This window comes from Annulohypoxylon maeteangense, assembly GCF_022496945.1.
Source record: "Annulohypoxylon maeteangense strain CBS 123835 unplaced genomic scaffold GGS22scaffold_22, whole genome shotgun sequence".
In the NCBI taxonomy this organism is placed as follows: domain Eukaryota; kingdom Fungi; phylum Ascomycota; class Sordariomycetes; order Xylariales; family Hypoxylaceae; genus Annulohypoxylon; species Annulohypoxylon maeteangense.
In genome coordinates, this window is record NW_025953269.1 from 473181 (window position 1) to 496064 (window position 22884).

At 47.1% G+C, this 22884-nt stretch overlaps 5 protein-coding genes across 5 annotated transcripts; 3 read left to right on the forward strand and 2 right to left on the reverse strand.

Annotated features, from left to right (window-relative positions):
* Positions 1-729: 729 nt before the first annotated feature.
* Positions 730-1662, forward strand: GGS22DRAFT_78838 (nucleic acid-binding protein). Its single transcript, XM_047968102.1, has 2 exons — positions 730-994; positions 1070-1662. The coding sequence occupies exons 1-2, from the start codon at positions 848-850 to the stop codon at positions 1442-1444; spliced, it is 522 nt and encodes a 173-aa protein (XP_047814829.1). The 5' UTR covers positions 730-847; the 3' UTR covers positions 1445-1662.
* A 3348-nt stretch (positions 1663-5010) lies between these two features.
* On the reverse strand, positions 5011-7063 carry GGS22DRAFT_78844 (SGT1-domain-containing protein). The gene has a single exon (XM_047968103.1). The coding sequence runs from the start codon at positions 6972-6974 to the stop codon at positions 5136-5138; it is 1839 nt and encodes a 612-aa protein (XP_047814830.1). The 5' UTR covers positions 6975-7063; the 3' UTR covers positions 5011-5135.
* Positions 7064-7862: 799 nt separating this feature from the next.
* GGS22DRAFT_192833 (P-loop containing nucleoside triphosphate hydrolase protein) lies at positions 7863-11555 on the forward strand (the record flags this gene model as incomplete). Its single annotated transcript, XM_047965320.1, has 4 exons — positions 7863-7973; positions 8034-11297; positions 11351-11451; positions 11516-11555. 4 exons carry the CDS (start codon positions 7863-7865, stop codon positions 11553-11555), a joined length of 3516 nt encoding a protein of 1171 aa, XP_047814831.1.
* Positions 11556-11694: 139 nt separating this feature from the next.
* Positions 11695-13110, reverse strand: GGS22DRAFT_78852 (ubiquinone biosynthesis protein COQ9). The gene is made up of 2 exons (XM_047968104.1): positions 12457-13110; positions 11695-12308 (listed from the first exon to the last, which is right to left on the reverse strand). The coding sequence occupies exons 1-2, from the start codon at positions 12928-12930 to the stop codon at positions 11976-11978; spliced, it is 807 nt and encodes a 268-aa protein (XP_047814832.1). The 5' UTR covers positions 12931-13110; the 3' UTR covers positions 11695-11975.
* Positions 13111-20092: 6982 nt separating this feature from the next.
* Positions 20093-22108, forward strand: GGS22DRAFT_192835 (RNA-binding domain-containing protein; the record flags this gene model as incomplete). The annotated part of the gene is made up of 6 exons (XM_047965321.1): positions 20093-20607; positions 20780-20873; positions 20931-21104; positions 21182-21233; positions 21305-21756; positions 21824-22108. 6 exons carry the CDS (start codon positions 20093-20095, stop codon positions 22106-22108), a joined length of 1572 nt encoding a protein of 523 aa, XP_047814833.1.
* Between the last annotated feature and the right edge of the window lie 776 nt (positions 22109-22884).

The following is a 22884-nucleotide window of genomic DNA, read 5'->3' on the forward strand; positions in this document are numbered from 1 at the left end:
GCCAAACATACACGGGAGGATATTCCCGTCTCCGGGCTAGTCTCCTCCATGCGCTAAGAAACAATCGTCCTATGCCGCTCCAGAGGAAGGGGCGAGAACCGCGAAACGGTAGTCACCTTGGATGAGCCCAGCGCCAGTAACACTGATACTAGGTATAATGAGTACGTACTAACTTTTATGTCTTTATGTAGGAGGTACCCTGCGTAGCCTGTTTTTAACTGATCAGCCCCGCTGCTAAATTGCTAAGTCTTAGTGTTCCGGTGTTATATATTTCGAGATGTCGTTGACCCCCGGCTCAAAATTTCCGTGAGATTGAATAATGCTCTAGATCTGTTAAGCGTAAGAATGAAAAGGCAACATGCTACCATGTAGATAATTTTAGTATGTTCAAACGAACGTCGATATGTATCACGTAGGTAGTGTATGTTGATAATATTCTGTATAATATCATTGGCTGACCGAGTGTATACCTAGGTAGCAGGTGTCAGCTGAAAACTTGAATATGCATAATTATGGGTTCTGTATCAAATGTTGAACATTCTTGCCATTAGAGGGTATTACGAAATAACCTTCAATTGAGGTCTTACACCTAGCATGGATACTACGAAGTACATAGGTATGTATCTAAGTACAATACAAGGTAGGTGTGGGGGCAGGGGGTTCGCAAAACTCTATCGATAGTACCGGCAAAAATATTTTCCCCGTTGGCACGACACCTAATTGGACCATGAACAATTATAGCTCTTGCCTCAAAAACTTTTGGTCTATTCGACGAACAGCACTGCTTCATACCGAAGAATAACGAGGCTAGGAAGTCAAGGAGGGTACAACTGGAAAGAGAACAATAATGGCAACGGAAGTCGCGGCAGCTGCCGCTAATACCACGCGACACTTAGCTAAGGAGATGCTTGGTGTCGTGGTATCAGCTGGCCTGATGGACAAGACTGTGAAGGTTAAGCTTGGTGGATTTCGATGGGAGCCGAGAGTCCAGAAGGTTAGTCTACTAGCATGCTAGGGAAAATTTCCAATGAGCCATAGCTAATATTCAACTCTTTCTTCCTCACTATAGTACTTCAAAGAACCACGATTTAAGCTGGTCCACGACCCGCGTAACTCCGTTCGACAAGGCGATATAGTAGCCATAACACCAACCTGGAGGGTATCGCAACACGTGCGCCACGTCGTTAAGCACATTATAGCACCATACGGCGATCCTATTGACGAGCGGCCGCCCATCCCCAGCTTGGAAGACAGGATAGCCGAGGCAGCTGCTAAGAGGGCTGCTAAAGACGAACGGAGAGCTTTTCTGAAGCAGATGCATACTGCGATCAAGGATGCGGAAAAAATTGCGGCCCAGGTGAAGAAGGCAATACGAATGTGTCGCAAGCTTGGCATAATTCCTGCACAATCTGCTGACGCTACCACAATAGACGAAGTTGATTGAGGCCGCAAATCTAACGATAAAAAAATATTTTAAAAAAAATGTGCCTACAAACAAGAGTCAGGATGCCGGACTCGTTATGCCATCCCTACCAGCGAAGGCGGTAGAGCGGTAGAGCGTGAGAGCGTAAGAGCATGAGAGCGTGAATGCAGTTACACGCGGTAATCTGTATATACCTAATCACCCGCATGTATCACATACATAGGTACATGATGTATTATGTACAATTATCTATCTCGACGACCCTAGCTATTTGGAGGGCGATACGTCGACATAATTCATGTTGAACGGGATATCTGATCCTAGTCATCGCATGTCAACCCGTCACCCCGTCACCCCGTCACCCCGAATTCCTCGAACGCCGCCAACGTTCGATATCTAAATTTATCACTGGGCAAAACCCCAATTCTGCCGGGCTTGTTCAGCCGCGGAATGGTTTTAACCGCCACGCTCCCCATATCTTCTTGCCCAGTCCTCGTATTCCTTCAACCCTTCCTTGCTGACGGAAGGTCGGATTGTCTTAAGACTAGCCTTGAAGTCTACGAGTTCGATGGGCCGAATTTGATCCATTGTCATATGGAGAAGAGCCTCACCTAATGCACGGAGAGGCCCCATCGCTGCGTCCTTGGCTAATGCTGTTATGTCCGAGCCTGAGAAGCCTAGATAGAAATAGTTGATTAGCACTATTTTATTATATACTGATATGATATTCAGCTTCAGATCATGCTTACCATCTGTGAGGTCCACCAGCTCTGTGATATCGGTGTCCGTGAGACTATGCTTCTGTTGGCCGAGCAGTGTCTTCAGCTGAGCAGCTCTGGTCTCCGCCTCGGGTAAGGGGATATACTGCCGCCTCACAAATCTACGTCTTGCTGCCTCGTCAATTGCCCACGGCAAATTGGTAGCTGCTAGCACAAGCACCCGGTTCGGATCGCCTCGCTCTTTATTCGAACCATAATTACCCTCGCGGCCTGCCGCAGCCCGTTGCAGGTCGCCCCATTGAATGAGAAATTCAGTCTTGATTCTCCTAGTAGCCTCATGCTCCCCAGATCCAGAACGTTGAGAGAGGAGCGAGTCTATCTCGTCGACGAATATGATGCTGGGTGCCATCACCTTTGCCAAAGCAAATAATGCACGCACCAGCTTCTCAGATTCACCAAGGTATTTACTGGTTAGGCTGCTCGCTGATATGGAAAAGAATGTGGATTTCGATTCTGTCGCGACAGCACGGGCTAGCATCGTCTTCCCTGTCCCGGGAGGACCAAACAGCAGCATGCCCCTAGCCGGTTCACGTAGACCCATGAATAAGTCCGGTCGTAGGAAAGGATATACCACCGCCTCCCTTAACGCGTTTTTCGCAATCTCCAGACCAGCGACATCGCTCCAATGGACCTCATCGCCGTGCACTACGATTTCGTTAAATATTGCTTTTGCAGCACCCTCGTCGATGCCCGGCGGTAAATTCTTCATTGTTGCCTTTTTTCTACTTTCCCATTCGTTTTTTGCCTTTTTCCCCTCCTCCGTCATCGAGTCTGCTGAGGATCGGCCCTCCGAGTCAGAGGCCGCGAGTGTCTCCTTCTGTTTGCCTTTAGGCTTTCGGCTAGAAGCGCCGCCCCCGAACTGCTCGTCGCTAGATGATGGTTCTTCTCTCTCGTCGTGATCAGATGTCTGCTGGCCCACTCGCTTCCTAGCGCTGTTAGGCTCGAATACTCCGCTACGATCGACGGGTTTCCTCCTGACTGAACCTTCCTTAGAACTTGTCCTAAGGGCGGCCTCGAGAGATACTGGGCCTCGGACAGCTGTACCATTCGGTTCATCAAAAATCGAAACAGCTCCTTTCCTAGGCGTTGACCTTCGTTCTATTCGAATTGCTGCGGGACTAGGTTCGTCCCGTTCTTGAATAGCCAGCGCGCCCAAGGCACTCGATGCAGCGCCAAGAGCGAGGGATGATGGGGTAGGAGACGAACAATCGGCCGAGTTTCGCATGGAGGACTCAGGGCTTGGGCGGACAGCCGAAGCAGAGGTGTCCGAAGGGACTACTAATCGTCTCGTGTGACTATCCCAGTGCCTAGGGGTCGAAGAGGAATTCTTTCGCACCTGCTCGTAGGACCGCCGCGGTTCAGGGTATCTAGACGGCGAGTTAGTTACCTCTGCAGAAGCTCCCCTTTCGAGGCTACTCCAAGCCAACGTCGCAGCCTTGCTGGCCCCCGGGCCTTTGCTTATCTTGGCTGGTGTGTGCCGGTGCGTCTTCGAGGATTTATCTTGTTTACCTGACCGTAGCGTCGTTCTCATCGTGTGCTTCTCTGGACTGGGCGACCTTGAAGACCTTCTTCTCGGCATGGATGCGCCGTATGGGGGAAGCGACGGCGGCTTGGGTGCCGATGATGACGAATCCTGATCCATCATGGCACTGCGGAGACCCGATATTGCCTGCTCCGACGAGCTTCTAGAGGGGAACGATGGCCGTTTAGGGAGTGGTGGTTTTGATAACTCTGTATATGTTATGGCAGGTATTGTTCCATCGCCAATCCAACCTCTTTCCGGTGTGTTTGGGATTGAGCGGCCATCCGCATTGGCTTCGGCCCCGACGTTCGGCTGGGTAAACTGAAAGGACGGGTCCTCCTCTCGAGATATTCTAAGGGCTTCTAGGAGATCAATCCTCTCCTTGCACTGTACTTCTAACTCTCTCAAACTCTCGAGTAAGGCACGTTCGGTCTCGGATTTGGGTGAATATGTGCCCTGTCTCTTGTTTGTCGGGTTCTGGCGGATCTGGTCGAGGGCGTTCTTCCAACATAGCATCGCCTCTTTCTCATCTCCCTAGACATGCGATCAAAGAGTTAGTTTGATCAAGGTTTGTGATTTACAATTTGTCGACGGGAACATATACGGACCTGGCTCTCATAATAAACGGCGGTCGAACATTTGAGATAAGCCTCGTCGTATGTTTTTTGGAGGCTAGAAGCATTGCTGCTGGGCCACATGCTCGTCTTACGTAGGCGTGATTGTGTGTTCTTGTCTCTATCACTGCCTCAACAATGGCAACGGGATCTTTTGAACAACGTCGGGAGCGCGAGGAACGCCTAGGTTAGGAATTGATCTGATGTTTCTTATTTTAATGCATCAGAATTGTAGCCTCCTAATCCATACGACAAAACGCGTATGAAGTGTGATGCTACCAAAAAAAAAAAAGGTGAAAGTAGCTAAAGACTAGATCCAGGAACAACTTTGAAGATCTCACGTCTCCAGCTACAGTCTGCCACAGTGACGTCGCGTCGGTATTGCGTAGTGGGGTTTGAAAGAACCCGAAACGATGTGGCTTAGAAGGTCAGAACTTGGAAGTTAGGTACTTAGGTGGAGAGTGGGGTACCACTCTAAGGTTCCGTGTATGTACAATACCTAGATACCTCGTACCTACCTAGTACTAGTATAGGTAAGTACCTACCCTGCTACCTGGTACCTAGGTACTAGGTCACTACTAGATAGATAGATACATATGTACCTATATACAGTATTATACGCACGCTTAAGTACATACCTACTATGGTATTAAGTATTTACTATGTATGTACATATGTATCCATAGATATATGTAGGTATGTGCAAAATGTTGACATTTATGCCTACATATGTTACCTAGAACGCCGTTTTCATTTTGTAAGTAATTTATGATTGCACTATTACACACCTAGCGTTTTCAATTATCATCCTCTTCATCTTCATCTCTAGGTAGTTGTAGACCCATCATCCCTAGGATATTACCTGCAGGTCCTGCCATTCCAGCTTGGCTCTTGAAGCTTTCAAGCAAATTCTTAGCGAGGTTGTAATCGACATCAACTTCTTCTCCACTACTTTCTTCTCCGCCATCTACCTCCCGAAGCAGATCATCCTTCGTTTTGCTCTTAAGATCGGTATCATCTCCTGATTCTATCGCATTCCGTCGCTCAGGCTCTGGGTCAAGCTTCAGAGCACCATGCTCTTTTAATTCGGCTTCCATCTGTGCAGCTATCTGCCTGATATCCTCGTCCTCATTATCTATAGTATTTCGGGCATTGGCGTTATTTGGGTATTTGGCGCCATTCTTCGAATCTTCGTACTGCGCCGCTGGAAGTCCCATCATTTCTCTCATCAAGCTTGAGAATTGCTCTTCATCGAAGCTGACAGCCTTATCCTCGTCATCACTATATTCTTCACTGTCATCCGAAATATCGTCATCGTCATCCATACCCCCCCCTTCAGCACCGTCCACGCCGGCTTTTTCATCATTCAAGAAGGCCTCAAATCGAGACACGATCTTTTGTAAATTCGCCTGTGCCGAAGAATCACCGAATCCATTTCTAGGTCGTTCCTGGGGGCCTTTACTTCCCTCGAGCTCGTTTTCGAATTGCTCGAAGTTGATATCTAACCATGATTCATCGTCATCCCTGTACGCATCCTCCCACTTCCTTATATCTTCATTAGTTGGGAGTGCTTGAACACCATCCTCCTCCACGTCCTCGAGAACCACGGAAAATTCGCGTGCTAGGCGACTGTCTTTATTGGCCGCATCAGCAGCAAGCATCTCAAAACCGCTTGTCACTTTCATACCCATTTCCAAGCGAGCCAATCTCTTTCGAGCGTCATCTTCACCGGCTGCCCGATTTTCAGCAGCTTCCAGGGTAGCACTCCAAATCGGAGGGGCTGGAAACCTTTGAGACTTGAGCTGCGCAAATAATACTTTTGTAAATTTCACACTAACGGCCACTAGATCCTCAGGAGGGAAGTGTACATTCCCAGATGGCGAAGAGATGGACTTTATTGCGACCGGATGTCGTAAATAGAACGACTCGACAGCAGGTGCCATGGTAGAAGGTTTCTCATGTAGGATATATGCCAGTTTCCTAGGTATGGTGACTATTGAATGGTGTATCGTGTCCGTAATGTGTTTAGGATATTTTTCTAGTCTATAGAAGGCCTCGGCCTCGACAAAAGTAGAATGTATTAGGATGTTTGGGCTTGTTTTGATGAGTCCAACGGCCTCGGGCAAGGATAACGGTCGTTTTGTATCTGAACTGGCCGCTAGAGGTATCATGTAAAACTTTCCATCGTGGATCCACGCTCGATTGCTATCTATTTCCGGGCTCAGCCACTTCGGCAACACACTAGCTGCCTCGACAAATAGAAATTCGCCGTCGCCATCAAAGATTCTCACCCAAAGAGTAGGGAAGGATTTAGTCAACTCTCGGAGCAGGTAGACTATAAGCCATTCATCCTCGACCGAGTCGCCGTAGTCGGTAGTCCCATGCAAATAGACTAGGTCCTGGTTTCTTTCAAGGCGTAATTGGAACGAATCCCGTTGCCATATGTATCCTTTCGTCATTTTATCACATAGCTGGATGGCCGCTTTTCGGACATCTTCAAGGTAGGGGAGCGGGCTTCGGGCTTCGTTCTTATTATCTACTACAAAAAGTAGATATTCAACACAGTTCTCAGGTAGGCTTCTGGGAAGTTCACCGAAGCCATCCTTCGAGAACTCGATATTGCCTGCAGAGTCCATTGTTGAACATAACGAGCTCGAAATGCAATTGGGATAGTGGTGCAGTATCTGGATTTAGATGCGCTCAGCCTCGTGCGTTTTGTATACCGTGTAGTGGTAATTGAATAGATTCCAAGTTGTATGTGCAAAGCTTAATAAAAGAGTACATGTACTGATATTATGCACTAAATCAATTAGGCACTTATAGTTAATTGATCTCCATAAGATCCATCATGGATGGTTCCATCGCATTGTACATATGCCAGACATTGCTAATAGTCTAGTACCGAGGTAGACAGAATTCGTACTTACATATGTACACAGCATAGCGGCAAAATGTGTTTCCAAAAGGTCAACTTAGGTAGTTATTTTAATAGGCTCCTGTTTAATCATGTGCTTCCGTATCCCTGTCTGTTTCTATGTTAGAAAGATCGGAAATGCATCAATTGCCTGTAATAATTGCTGTGTACTTCGCACAACCTTAGAAGCAAAAATCTTAAGACAACTTATTTTTAAAGTCTTTTTTTTCATTAGGTACGTACCTAGGTACTTAGCCAGGCAACCAGGACCCCTCCCTCAAACGGGCTGTCCCGAGATCGCCCTGGCAGCCTGGTCACGGTAGCGTATGTAAACGGTACATAGTTCCTTACATAATACTGTAAGACCATTAAAGTTGGAAGGGGTTACACGTCCAACCCCTGCAGCCGCGTCTTCAGTCGCGTCTTTTCCTTCAAATCCTATTACAAACCCCCAGTACATCATCATTCAGCTATTACAGGCTACCTAATCCTTTCTAGGGAACTATTCTAAATATTATTGTCTGGCATCGGAGAATTCTATCCCTCTATTCTCCTATGTAACATCTAAGACAGACTAAGGTTCAGGCAAACACAACTCTGCGCCGTGGCCATGCCTGCCGCAACAAGCAAGCGCTCTCGTCGCGCTGCATTTGATGATGACGAAGAAGGCAACGATGAAGTCGCCGTCGTCCAAGCTACCTCCAGTCTAAGAAATGAATCTGTTAGTAATTATTTCCTCCTAGGGTCGCCAATGCGCTGTAATCTAACTTTATGGGCATAGCAACGGAAGAAGGCGCGTATCTCGAATGCTGGCCCTAGTAAAAACTCAGCTTGGGCATCTCGTCAAGAGAGCGCCGCTAGCTCCGATAACGATGAGGATATGCAGGAGCCGGAGGAGCCGGAGGAGCCTGCTGGGCCTGCTGCGACGCAATACGAGATGATGCGTGACGCCGGATTTAGACATCTTGAGAACACGGACTTAGATGACCAACGAGCGACACAACGCCTGAAGAGCCGACCACACATGCTCGGCGAAAATCAGGTGGCCCTGAATGCCATCATTGAAAGCATAACCTGCTACAATTTCATGTGCCACACAAGACTACATGTTCCCCTTGGACCCCTACTCAACTTCATCGTTGGAGAGAATGGAAGTGGCAAGAGCGCTATCCTGACTGCCATTACGCTATGTCTGGGCGGAAAGGCTAGCGCGACAAATCGTGGCGGAAGCCTGCGAAGTTTCGTTAAGGAAGGCGAAGATCATGCTAGCCTGGTTGTCCAGATCAAGAACCAGGGTACCGATGCATACAAGCCTGATCTATACGGAGAATCGATTACCGTAGAGCGGCATTTCAGCAAATCCGGCTCTAGCGGTTTCAAACTGAAGGCCTCGGGCGGCAGGATTATCTCCACCAAGAAGGGCGATGTTGACGACATCGTCGAATATTACTGCCTTCAAGTCGACAACCCTCTCAACGTGCTCTCTCAGGACAACGCGCGGCAATTCTTAAATGCAGCCACCCCTGTCTCCAAGTATAAATACTTCGTCCAAGGTACTCAGCTGGAACAGCTTGATCAGGACTACCAACTTCTCCAGGAAACCCTCGAGGCCAATGAAACGAGACTGCTTGCGTTCCAGGAGAACATCACATACCTGAAAGAGAAGAGCGAAAAGGCCGTGAAGCTAAGAGATACGCTCACCAAGAACGCAGAGATGCGAAGACAATCAAAAGTATACTCGAACCAGCTAGCATGGGCCCAAGTCATGGAGCAGGAGGGCCTTCTGCAACAGAAAGAAAATGCCATACTCGCAGCCCAAGAAGATATCAATAGAATGGAGGTGGCTATTGTAGAGAAGACAGAATTCCTCGAGACCATTGACAATAAGGTTCAAGAAGCCGAGGAGTCCTTTAACAACCTTAGCCAAGAGGAAGACCAGTTTAAGGAGCAAGAAGAGGAAGCGAAGACCAAATTCAACGATGCCAGAGCATCGATAGAGAAGACCCACACCCAAGAACGAGACATCCATCAACGGCTCACTAATGCTTCGCAAAAGGTCAAGGATTACGAGAAGAAAATACACGAAGAGGAGCGACGCCTAGAGGAAGTCAACGGCGGAGCTCTTGCCGAGAAGCAGAAAGAACTAGAAGAGGCCAAACGCGCTATAGATGACATCAGGGAGTCCCAGAAGTCCCATGCCGAACATAGTTCTCATATTACTAACGAACTAAACGAAGCTCAGAAAAAGGTACAGGGCTCGGAAGAGCTCGCCAGTCAGAAGCGACAAGAAGTTTCAGCAGCCGAACTCCGGTTGCGAACTTTGTCACAAAATCGTAGTGATCCACTCGCCGGGTTCGAACCTCGAGTCCCTCAGCTTTTGCGCCTCATTGACAGTGACAGCGGATTTTCACAGAAACCAATCGGCCCCATCGGCACACTTATTCAGTTGACTAAGCCTAAGTGGTCCGCGATTCTAGAGAAGATTTTCGGATCGGTTTTGAGTGGGTTTATCGTCGCTAGTCGACCCGACCAAGTACGGTTATCCTCCCACATGGATAGACAAGGAATTCGAAACTGTCCCATCTTCATAGGCTCGAGGTCCGCTCTCAACAATCTGAGGGAGCCGGATGAAAAATTTGATACAATACTAAGAGTATTGAGAATTGATGACCCGCGAGTGAGAGATCAACTAGTTATCACTCAGAATATTGAGCAAACCATTCTGATTGAAGATCGAGAAGAGGCACAACGCGTTATGTTTGACGGACAGCAGCCGGAGAATGTCACCGCTTGTCTGTCCTTTCACGACAAGAAGAGGGGTCATGGTCTACGGCTCACTCGACGTGGTGCAAACATGAGCACCAGCCCTATTGGTCCCAATTTTGACCAGAAGTCTCGCATGAAGTCCGACGACGTAGATTCGCAGATCGATTTCTTTAAAGAGAATTTGGAACAGCTGCGGACAGAGTTCCGGGACCTAGATATGTCAAGAAGAACTCTTCAGCAGGCGGCTCAACGCTGTACCCAAGCTATCAATCAACACAAGAAGCAGGGAGCGAACTTCGAGAAAGAGTTACGCAATGCACAAGCTCGTGTTACTCACATAGAAGAAGAACTTGACAAGTTTGAAGGGGCTGATAATAAATTACAAGGATACAAGAATGACCTACAGGAAGCTCAGATTCAAAAAGACCACTATGGCAACCAGTTTGGTGAATTGGCCATGCAAAAACAAGAAATGAACAAGGAGGCCGAGAGTCTTAATGAGGTATTCAAAAAGGCTAAGCTAGCTTCCCAGGACCACAAAGCAAAAATCAGCAAGGCCGAAGACAGGGTTAAGAGATTTAAAGCAACCCGTCAAGTTGCCCTAGTTGAGAAGAATCAAGCGTACGAGAATCTCGCTCTGGCGAAGGCTGGAAAAGACGATGCGGAGAGGTCTAAGGAGAGGCAAGCGGAAGTTGTTGCCGATTATACTCGGCAAGCAAGTGCTGTCGCGCCTGAACGGGCTTATATACCTGAAGGAGAATCCGTTCGAAGCATCGAACGCAAATTCGAATCCATCAGGGAGCAACTAAGGAAAATCCGCAACCAGCTCGGTGCGTCGGACGAAGACATTCAGAATCGTGCGACGCAGGCAATTCAGGAATATCGGGAGGCTAAGAAAAGCCATAAGAATCTAACCTCGCTCGTAGACGAGTTGAAGAAGGCTTTGATGGATCGACTACGTAAATGGAGAACATTCCAACGACTGATATCTGCGCATGCTCGCTGCAACTTCAACTATCTCCTAAGCGAGCGTGGTTTCAGGGGTGAGCTTTTCCTTGACCATAAAGCCAAGAGACTTCAAGTCCAAGTCGAACCGGACGAGACAAGAAAGACTAGCTCAGGGCGAAACACTAAGACATTGTCCGGCGGGGAAAAGTCTTTTTCGTCTATTTGTCTTCTTCTTGCTATATGGGACGCGATGGGGTCTCCCTTGCGATGCCTCGACGAATTTGATGTTTTCATGGATAACGTCAACCGTGCGATTAGCACTAATATGCTAGTAGGTTCTCATGCTATCATCAAGCCCCTACATATCGCTAACCATATTCGCAGATTACCACAGCCCGTCGTTCCGTAGGCAAGCAGTTCATTCTTATCACTCCCAATGCCATCGAGGGCCGAGCAAAGATCGACAAAGATGTCAAGATAATTAGGTAAGCTCCTGTCATTGAATCATGGTGTACAGACCAGACGACATCAGAACTAACATTATGGCAGACTCACGGATCCTCGACAGAGACTCATCACAGATCACTAGTGCAGTTCAGTTTACTATCATGATACCACATAGAATTAATTGCTGGAGCACCCATTCTACCAGGGGCGTTTCGAGGTAATGTCCTAAGGAGTTCGAGGCACTTAGGTAGTCTTTCTAGAAGTTGAGGGGGGGGAGGGGGGGGGTCATGTTGATGTGGTATTGAGGGATTGCCCAGGCAGGCTTTAGCCATAAACTGCTAATGGCTTCATTGTAGTTGTGTGAGGTAATATACAAATAGTGAGTTGTAAAATGCTAACTGCCAGAGCCTTGTATCGTTGTTTTTTTTTTTTGGCTTGCGCAATCCGAACCCACATATTCCGCAAACATCAAGTCTAGTAGCTCTATACAAGGGATTATCTAGTCAATTAACACATTTCCCCACATGTCGGCGACTTGAAGTTTCTACAGTGTATTTTCAATCTATATCCTAAAACCCTTGCTTCGGAGCACGTTCACTCCAGCTGATGCCGTGAAGCTTACCCATTGAGCAAAACTACCCCAAGCACCTCCCACATTGTTCGTCTCATCGAGGCGACGCTGCAGGAAGGCCCGGGTCTCGCCAAAGCCGGCAGACCGGTCATTCGTCATGAAGAGCTCGGACGAGGCATAGATCATGGAAAGCGACCCGCGCTTCGTGTACCACGACGAGTCGACGGAAGTGTCACCGGCTAGATAATAAATATCATCGGCAAGAAGAGCTAGTTCACGCAGCGATGCAGGGACGTGAGGGGGTTGAGCCATAATAGCTAGGGCCTGTAGGGAGACAGGATCAGCTAAACAACAACCGAAGCCGAATGAGATGAGATGCAACGAAACAAGACGAAGCGAAACGGGAACGGCGATTAAACATAAAATCAAGGCAAGGGCGGGCAGGGAATGGGCGTGAGGACTGAGGACTAACTTCTTGCCATCGGTGGTTTACTTCTTGGTTTCCCAGTAGCCTCTCCCATGTTAGTCGCTCAACCTTATCTAGAACTTGCTGTGGTAGATAAGTTTTTTCTTCTCCCCGAGAATGAAATATGAGCTCGCTCTGTGGCGTTAGAGCTTCCCGTTGGGTAACTAAATGGTATCTTATTAGGCTGAAGGGCCCCTCGGGAAGTAGGTTGGTACTGATATCGAGGTAGCCGGCGTCGCGGGCACCGAGAGATAGGGCATGTTGGGTGAAGCCGTGCTCGGGAACGTGGCGGTACGCAGCAGATAGGATAGCCTGTTCGGCGGCGCCGAAGACACCTGGGGCTGGTGGGTGGTCATAGGACTGATACGATCGACGTAGAATCGGACAGCAGAGCGATTGAAGGTGTGGATGTTGTTTCTGGTGTTGGATTGTCCGTCGTAAGAGAGTTGTCAACCCGGTTGGGACCCGCGATGGGGCCATGTTGGGTTTATGAAGACTATGTACCTCTACAATTGATCAGATCATCAGATTGACCAGATTGATCGGGAGAGATGGTATTATTAGCCAACGAGGCTCGGATCGTATTCTGGTTGAAGGTGAAATGACGATCTTCCGATCTTTCGATCTTTCGGATCTTTTGAGAAACTACCTAATTAGTCTACAGTCGGCTGCAGCTACCGTGAGCAGCTAACGGTCTAAGTAGGTCGTAGCTTAGACCGGAGATCTCCCGGCTTTCCGATGATTCAAAGTTCCAAGGTTATATTAAGCCCCACATCTCCACGGCGCACTTATGTAGGTACATACTCTGGACCAGTCCCGACTACCTTGAGGGCATCCATAGGTTTAAAGTTGTAGCATATTAGCCCATACAGCCCATACAGCCCTATTCAATGTTGGTTTTACTCTAAGTTTCCTATCATAGTGAATGTATACCTACTAGGTACCCAAGTATCATACTTAGGTACAACTTTCATCATTTAGGTATTTTTCATTAATAGTAAAGTCACAATATAGCTAGATTGCGCCTACTCCAGGTAGTCTAAAGGCATTTAAGCTATTGAAACATCCTATAATTCGAAATTCCACCTACTAAATGTATACATTAATATATTAAATAAACCATGTCTGATCTCGTAGGGATAACTCAGCGGTGGTTTTAGGCAAGTGTCAAATAACCACCCAGTACCAGTACCTACGTAGGTACATACACACTAGGTAAGTAACCACATCGAAAAGGGGTAAACGATTGCCAAGTAGTTGTAGAGAAATCATACCTATTAAGAGTAGGCAAGCTTAATTGTTGAATGGTAATTGATGAGGATCTGGCCTCTTTATTGGAAGAAATATACCGCCGTTCCAAGCCTTTAATGTATATGTTTGAAGAGGCATATATACCTAGTAGATAGGTACCTACGTATCGTTGGTGATTCTAAGAAAAATTCAGGATTACATATGGTATTAAAGAAGACTCAAGGAATCGCAGTTTTCTTTATCAATAGTTCCAGATAGTGATCTCATCGCATGTCGTTTCCTCTTTTATTTCTCCTTTCTATTTCTTCACCCGCGAATGTGGCTTTCCCCTCATCCCGAGACTCAATTCCGTACATCCAAAATCCTTAGTTTCTCAACATGACGCTGTAAGCAGCCCTACTGGATTCCGGTAGAGGACGGCCCGGTTTCCTATTGGACTCTGTATTTGCGGAGGGGCAGCAATGTGACGATAGGTATTACGAGTGGGTAGGAGAGCAGGGGGATAAATGTGACTCAGCTTTTCCACCTTTGCAAGGTACCTAGTTAATAGTTTACATGCACTATACGATATTCTATCGGGCTAGTAGCTGTGCCCGCGTTTTACAGATTGTGATCGTATATACCAACTCGACTAGAGAACTTCTGTTTCTCTGGTTGTTTCACACTTTGGAGGGCAACTAGTTATTAGATACATCTGAAGCATCATCTAGATAAAATAAAAGGGCCAAAGCCCTCCCAGTATATAGATTGCTATCCACACTAGCCGCTGCTTCGATGTAAGACGAATATCAAGGTTTACTATTGGGTAGGTTCATAAGTCAAATGTGCTGTCCTTGCCTTTCAGCTGTGTAGACACAAGCTAACCATTACGATCGATCGTGCTTCGTGTTTCTCCTGTTATATCACTTATCTCTGCCTGTTTCAATTGAGTTAACCACCTGAAAGCCTATAAACTAGGTGCCTACTATCCAAAAAAGGGGAAGGCCAGTAATTAGAGTATCTATTTACATAGTAGGAAATATACCTAGGTATCTAGTCCCAACTCTCATTTTTATGAAGCTTGTATACATATATGGCCGTAATACTGTCAGTCATGGATTCGATATACAGCATATAAGAAGTTTGATAAGATAGGCTTGTAAGCTCATTCTAGTAAGAGAATCTCAGCCAGCATAATGTTACAAAGCTACTATGTTCCTTTTTAGTGGCACTACATCTGCCGTGTCACCACAAATGGCGGCTGAGAACGAATATTGGTTCTTAGTCCTAGAGAGGCGGCACTTCGTGAGCAGACAAATCACCAATCAATAGATAGGTTACTCGGGTGGGTGTGAGAATAGGGGGACGCTTCTTATAGTTTAGTAGGTAAGTCAAGATTTCGATAACGATAATGCCACCGTTGATGTCCTGATCTAGTTCAGCCATCAGTGGAAGGAAAGCCTTAGTCTCATCGCACAATTTGTCTCGAGTGTGAATACTAACAGCGGAGGAACAGGGGTGTTGCCGCTAGGATGCAACTTACTCGAAGCAGTATTATCTTTCTCTGGCGGTGAGCTTGGTGAGATATATCGGCAGTAAAGCACCACAAATCTTTCCTTAAACTAAATTTATACTACTAGGTACATAGTTGGCATATCTATCAAGTACTGCTTCTGTTAGGATCTGAGGTTTCCATATGAATGTTTAACTATGTGACACACCTGAGAAATTTTCAACTTATTCCAATGATAGAAATAATACCCTTACTCATAAAAGTAAACCTTTAAAATTTCTAGATGTCCTGTTATAATATCTTAGTAGTAAAGTAATGTATTATATGATCGATATCCTTTCAACGGACAAGGGGGGCTAACATAATGCATGGTTTGTGGAATAGGGGTTGGATCGTAATTCGTACAGATGAAATATGTAGGTACCTTCCTGGGTACGGTACCAACTCGCTACCCCCGTGGCTTCTTTCCCATTTAGAATAATCGAGCAACTACCTAATGAACTCGCTAAATTTACATTTGAGACGGTATTGTACGCGCTAACACTTGTTAAGTTTTAAGGATTTAGAGGCTCTTTCCCGATAGACGAGTTTTTGAGGCATCTGCTGCCACGCACATAGGAACAACTTTCCGTACCTACATACCTACATGTAAGAATGAAATTACTAGCAGGCATTATGCGGCAGGCTCGGAGCCGAGGACCACAAAGACTTGGTTCGCGCTGCAGGCGGCCATTTAAGGACCAACCCTACCTTTTACAAAAATGATAAGTCAGAAATGAAAAAGAAAAAAAAAAGAAAAAGGAAAGGAAAAAGACATTTTCATGAGAGAGAAAAAGAAAAGAAAAGAAGAAGAAAACCGAACCTTGGCTTTTACTTACCATTACTAATAATTAATTATTAGGAGGTATGTACTTGGTATTTACTGGGCATTAGGTATGTACGCTTGAAATCGCGATAACCTTCGATGCTTAACGAACACTTCATGGATACTGCGTAAATAAATAGAAGTGCAAAGCCTTGCTCTTATCTAGTACTTAGGTAGGCATTAAACATACCGGGCTGCATTCTGCGTGCTGCAAGCCTTGCGTGCTCATGCTTGGGAACCTAGAATTCCAATGTGACTGTGACAATGATCCTGGACATTGGTAAGGAAGACTTTGGTTCTGAGACATAGCTGGCGTGGCGGGGCGACCTTTCCAATACGGTGGCTACGCAGCTACGGTACTAAGCACCGTTGAAGCTTATGAATCATTACCACGAGCGCCAAGGTCCGCATTCCCTAAGGATTGGAAACGGGAACTATTTTACTGAAATATCCACCATTTAACTGGTGCTATTCATGTATGCGAAGGTGATGGATCGGGTTGCCTTATGCACGTCCTAAACAAGGCAAATGGACAAGGCCACCTATGATATTACGAGGCGGCTAAAGATCGACCAAGCTCAGGTGGATACGGGTATACTATGCGTAATACCCAGTAGACATACATAAGTAGATGTCAGATCGAAGTTCGCGGAATAGTTTGGTTCGTAAGTTTTAAAGTAACTTGATTCGCCGAATGCTTATAAACCGTATGACATGCATAGGTGGACATTGAAGGCATTAAAGCAATAATGATTTCTGGTTTTATAATGGTAACGGCAGTAAGGATAGCCCATTCTGCCTGTCAGTACCCGTAGGACTGAGAAGACGCTTCCGAGGTAAGTATACGATGATGAATGCTTACAGGGAGGTACTTCATGATCGACATATTTCCAAGCATACAATCCGATCCGGTCAAGGCAGCCTTAAGCCATGTTCCTCCCCAGAGCCGCCTTTATGATGGTTGAAAATGCTTGTCTCGAGTTCAATAAGCAACGCATGTATATTGGACCGGTGTTCTTTCTTTAGCAAGTATCAATGTGACATCGCATTCCTCGGAACATGTCGGGTTACGGCTTTTAACATGTCTTACGGAACTAATATTAAAAAAGCCACGGGGGCCATGGAAAAAAAAACATATAAGAATTAAACAGGTTATGGTTATTATGCGGGTTACTTAAATTAAACCGAATAAGTAAATATTATTATTATTAATATTATTATTTTTACAGAAGGCGCATTCAAAACATTTTGCCATAGGTAGATCGCCGACAGCTGGCAGTGAAGTGGGCCACACCTGTGAGCCAACTGTTGGCATGAGCGTTTGCAGCTGCCATGCGGATGGCGTGCAGCAGTCAACAGCTGTGTGGCAGCTGTGAGTGGATCCACTCCCAGCTGGTGGTGATCGGCCTATGGCAAAATGTTTTGAATGCGCCTTCTGTAAAAACGGTATCATTCTAACCAATTAGAAAAAAGTACTTTAGTTGATTTGAACGCGGTAATTTTTTAAGGGCCACTTCTCAATCGCGTCCACGCTTTCAGCCCAATTCCTAAATCTTATCCGTTCATACATCCGTCCACAACCGTCCACCCGTCCACAACCAGCATCCATCGAACGCATCTCCCCAGATTTTATTCTTTCCCTTTCCCATTCTCGTCGATATTGACACTTGGGACTGGTACCTTCTCCTGCAGCAAGCATATTCAAGGTTTAACTTCAGGTCTAGGTACGTACGTATGAAAGCCGCCGGCCGTCTGGTCGCATATGCACACCCTCCCACGCCCCCAGCTTTATTTTCTTGCTTGTATTGTATTGCCATTTTGTTTTTATTTTTATTTTTTAATGAAATTTTTTTATTCCCCCAACCCTTTTTTTTTTTTTTTTTTTTTTTTTTTTTGCGCAACCAGCCACTCACCGGTACACTTTCGCGCGACACCAGCAAACAGGAACGGGCGTCTCGTCACCGTCTCGCCTTACCTCACCTACATTATAATCACATTTACACTACATATACCATATACATCGAGAAACATCCATACACCCGTACACTCGTACACCAAAATACGTCGCGTTTCTAGCTATCTACGCGCGCGTTTCAATTGCTGATACTGCTGATTCTACTTGTCGCTTGCCTCTCTAGGTACCTGCTGATATTACTGCTGGTGCCTACCTAGTACTGCTGACAGTGGTGTCTTGGTACTGGTAATCGGCGTTGGTGTTGCCGACTTTTGTGTCGTTTTTCTCCTGCATACATACATACATACATACATACCATATACCTTTTTACCTATCCCGTATACGAGACCAGCCTAGGCCCTCTGTCAGCGTAGCCGGTCATTGTGCAATGCGAATGCAGAGGCGCTGAATCACACCCGTTACAAGCACTCTTGTACCTCTCGACTTCCATTCTCCCCAAGCCTTAGTACTGCGTTTTAGTCCCCCCCCTCTCCTTTTTTTTTATTCCCTCTCAGCTAGCGAGGGTCCCCGAAAAGATTCGACGCACTCCTTGTCACTTCGAAGACTCACCCCTCCAATACATACAGGTTTACTTACTTCCCCCGGCTTACCAGCGCTTTCGTTGGTACATTGTTGTCGGCGGAGAAAAAAAAAACTTCTCAGACAAGGCGGCTAAGCTCGACAAAGTCGTTTCTGAACGTATTTAGCTATGGGTAAGTCCACACCACCATTTGATATCTTTGAGAAACACAACCATCTATACACCATCGTCCAATTCTCTTTCTTAATTACTCCCTTCTTTTCCTTACTCGCTACTCGCTACTCGCGAGAACTCGCCTATCTTTCCAATCTTCTTGTCTGGTAACCCCTTTACATACCTTCACACATCCCTCTAATATTTCATATCCATATCTATCTTCATCATATCCACATCCCACACTACCTATCCTACTTAGTACACACGTACATCTGTATATACTACCTACTCCTGCACTCGCACACGCTCTTTCTGCCGAATTAGATCATCCCCTTGGTACCTCTCAAAGGTATTCCTTCCACCAATCCGTCTAGAGGCATAAAACAAATGCCTCTTGCGACGTGTTACCACCGCCTACATAACATTTACGTCTACCTAGGTAGCTTGTAACAGCCTACACCCATTACCCGCTTCTCTGTTCCTACCTTCTTTCCACCACCCCCCTCTCTCCACCCAATCATACTATTCCCTGGTCCCTTTCCTCGACTCACTCCACCAGTCATTCTATCCTCACTTAACCTGCCCTTTGTGCCGCTTCATACAAGCCGCAACTCGCCCCCGAAGCCTTTAATACGGCGCGCTTCCCCCCACCCCCGTCCTAGACGCTTTCCCTTCCCGATCCACTAACGGTCTGGCCTCTTGAACAACCCCCGTATGCAACCACGGCCCGCCAGATTGTCACTGTTAACTATCCAAATCAAATTGTCTTGGGGGTTTTGTTTTTTTTGCTTGTCACTAAATTTCTACTCCTTTCTATCTCTGTTCTACTTTGAGACTCCAGCTTCTAACTCACGATATTTTCGATAGCTGATTCAGGAGATACATATCGTCCCGTAAAGGTAAGCCAAGTTAACACGGAGTTTTTTTTTCGTTTTTGTTTTTCCTTTTTTTCTGATCTGAATCTCGGTGGTATCATCTTTATGTATCCCAACCTGTCATTGAGTTGTTCAATTTGCCTTATACCGGCACTAGCTTGTTGGCTACTTCGAACGGCGGCAAAAGTTAAAAGACGGCGCGGAGAGTGCGGAATATTCGAGTCCTGTACCTGAGAGCGTCTCCCCACGTCATTCTTTCGCCCGAGCTAGAGGGGCACCAGGACAAATCTAGCTGGACCCAAAAAAAAGATATATAAAGTTTGCTATCACCCCGAAGTAATCGTGTACAAGTCTTGACTGTTGTTCTCTCTACCGCCTTGAAGACACTTTCTTGACTTGCCCGAGCAAACTCAGCTGGGGAGAAAGTCTGAAACAGCAAATTTGTTTTCTTCGAAACTAGCTGGCGAGACCTGACGTGACCTTACGGGGCGCTATTTTCTGCCTCTCAATGTCATTCTTACCCCGCCCAGATGCTGACGACTCACAGCGCGAGAGATCTCGCTCGCCACGCCGTGGTCGATCAAGGAGCCCAGGTCGCTCGGGTCGCCGCCGATCATATTCCCCACGTAGCCGGTCTCGAAGCCGGGACGACTACCGTAGATCGGACAGACGGTCGCGATCTCCCATGACTGGAGCTGGGGCCCCAGTTGGAGGATCAGGTTCGGGCTACGGTGGACCACCCCAACGGACGTACGAGGAACGTGCTGCTGCACGGGAACAGATGATGAATAACATTCGCGAGACCTCGCAGCAGGACCGACGTGTCTACGTCGGCAACCTCTCTTATGATGTAAAGTGGCATCATCTTAAAGATTTCATGCGACAGGGTGAGTCATGGCTTGCTCAGCGCCGAGTTGATCTTTATTTGGCGAATTGCACTAATGGTAGCATGGTAGCTGGTGAGGTTCTGTTCGCCGATGTTTTATTGCTTCCGAATGGCATGTCTAAGGTGGGCTTCTACACGTGATTCATGGCCGGTTTTCTCTTTGGCTCCTTCTCCTCTGGTCTTTTGTTGGAATTGATGGATTGACGGGTTGGGACATCGTCCGCGGGTTTTTGTAGGGATGCGGGTAAGCCAATCCTCTCCATGCAAGCTACGAACGTCAAAAATACTTGTGTATTAATATCGAGGCAGAATTGTGGAATATGCTACAAGGGAGCAAGCGCAGACAGCAGTCCAGACTCTCAGCAATCAGAATTTGATGGGCAGGCTCGTATACGTTCGCGAAGTAAGGATACCCTCTGATTGTTGATAACTCGATGACAAATACTGAAGTTGATAATAGGATCGAGAAGCCGAACCACGATTCATCGGCGCAACCGGAGGCCGCGGCGGCTACGGTGGCGGAATGCAAGGCGGATACGGAGGTGGTAGCGGCGGCGGCGGCGGCGGCAGTGGTGGTGGTGGATACGGTGGCGGCGGCATGACTGGCGGCAATCGCCAGATTTACGTGTCTAACGTTTGTTTATTCCCCGCCCCTCTCCCTCTCCACGCCAACGTGGGCTCCCAGTTCCTGGCATTGACTTCATTTTTTAGCTTCCATATACCGTAGGCTGGCAAGATCTCAAAGACTTGTTTCGCCAGGCAGGTCAGTCTCGCTGTTTGGCTGCTACCACTTAGAGTTATTGGAAACATGTTACTGACATTACACTGCGACAGCTCGCAATGGCCAGGTAATCCGAGCCGATGTTCATCTGGGTCCAGATGGTAGGCCCAAGGGCTCTGGTATCGTTATGTTCGAACATCCCGAAGATACGCGCAATGCTATACAGCAATTTAATGGATTCGAATGGCAAGGACGTCTCCTCGAGGTTCGCGAGGATCGCTTTGCTCACCAAGGAGCCGGAAGCTATGGTCGAGGCGGCTTCGGTGGCCGCGGAGGCTTTGGTGGCTCCTACGGTGGTCGCGGGGGTTTCGGTGGTGGCCGTGGCGGCTTCGGCGGCTATGGTGGTGGCGGCGGCGCCAGCGGCGGTGGCAATCGCGGAGGCTTCGGCGGACCCACTGGCGGTGGATACGATGCCAACAATTCTGCCCCCACCGCAGCCCCGAACCCGTTCACTGATTTCGCTACTGCGGGTACCGATCCGAGCGAGATTATATACGTCCGAAATGTAAGGCATTTGCAAAGTTCTGTTGAATGTTTCAAAATGTAGTTGCTAACAAATTATTACTCATCAGCTTCCATGGTCTACCAGCAACGAGGATCTGGTTGAGCTTTTTACCACGATTGGCAAGGTGGAGCAAGCCGAAATTCAATATGAACCCAGCGGGCGATCTCGAGGAACCGGCGTTGTCCGCTTTGATAGCACTGGCAATGCAGAAACAGCTATCTCAAAGTTCCAGGGTTACCACTATGGCGGGCGGCCCCTCGGGCTCAGCTTCGTCAAATACGTCACCCCAGGCGGGGCCGATAGCATGGAGACAGATGCACATGGCGGTTTAACACAAGACCAAATCATGTAGAATACAGCATCTGGCGTATTCGCTTTCGATTTGCCAGTCTGGCTTATGGCAAGGCCATCCAACATCTCCCGTTTCTCGACGACGATAGTGAACTTTCGTGAAGCATAAATGGTCATATAATGGAGGTTGGGGCGGATGGAACAGACAGGCTTGTCTGCTCTTGCATATCTGTACTATTTACTTCCTTTTCCATCCTCATCACGATTCACCTCGCACTCGTTTTCCTTATCGTCCATGTTTTTCCATTTTCTTTATTTTTGAACGTGTATCCCCTTCCGGCGGAGGCGACGATTCATAATTCAGATGAAGAGTCATCTGTAGGTAATTCTGATGGCACCCATGACAAGGAACTGCTGGGGATCAAGTCCATCAGTATCGGCAACGAGCCCCACTATAAGCAATAATTCTGGAGGGGGTGGGAGTGGGGGCGGTCGACTTCTACTGTACTGTTTTGCGGTGAGAGCAACCAATTGCTCCGGCTTAGGCAGGACAACGTCGAAAAGGTTTCTCTTTCTCTATATGTTTAGCGTTATTAAAAAGGCGGTTGCTGAGATCATGATGCCCTACAAGGAAATGAGAAAGCTTGAGAAGACGCTCCAAAGTTAGATTGTATTGCGCGAATAGCATTCGGATTTCCCTGATCTTGGTGGCGGTCGACCTGATTCCCTGCACCTCGAGCTTGGGGATAGGCAAGACGTTCTAGTGAAGGGTGTAGGATTCAGTGTGCCTTATTTACGGTGTGTTACGGTTGTCAAAAGCTAGGCTTGGTATGTGCA

What these genes read in the sequence shown, in the direction of transcription:
- GGS22DRAFT_78838 (XM_047968102.1), top strand. Translation starts at nt 848, where the DNA reads ATGGCAACGGAAGTCGCGGCAGCTGCCGCTAATACCACGCGACACTTA. An exon ending in GGGAGCCGAGAGTCCAGAAG is followed by an intron (nt 995 to 1,069) that starts GTTAGTCTACTA and finishes TCCTCACTATAG; the next exon opens with TACTTCAAAGAACCACGATT.
- GGS22DRAFT_78852 (XM_047968104.1), bottom strand. Translation starts at nt 12,930, where the DNA reads ATGGCCCCATCGCGGGTCCCAACCGGGTTGACAACTCTCTTACGACGG. An exon ending in TAAACCACCGATGGCAAGAA is followed by an intron (nt 12,309 to 12,456) that starts GTTAGTCCTCAG and finishes GTCTCCCTACAG; the next exon opens with GCCCTAGCTATTATGGCTCA.
- GGS22DRAFT_78844 (XM_047968103.1), bottom strand. Translation starts at nt 6,974, where the DNA reads ATGGACTCTGCAGGCAATATCGAGTTCTCGAAGGATGGCTTCGGTGAA.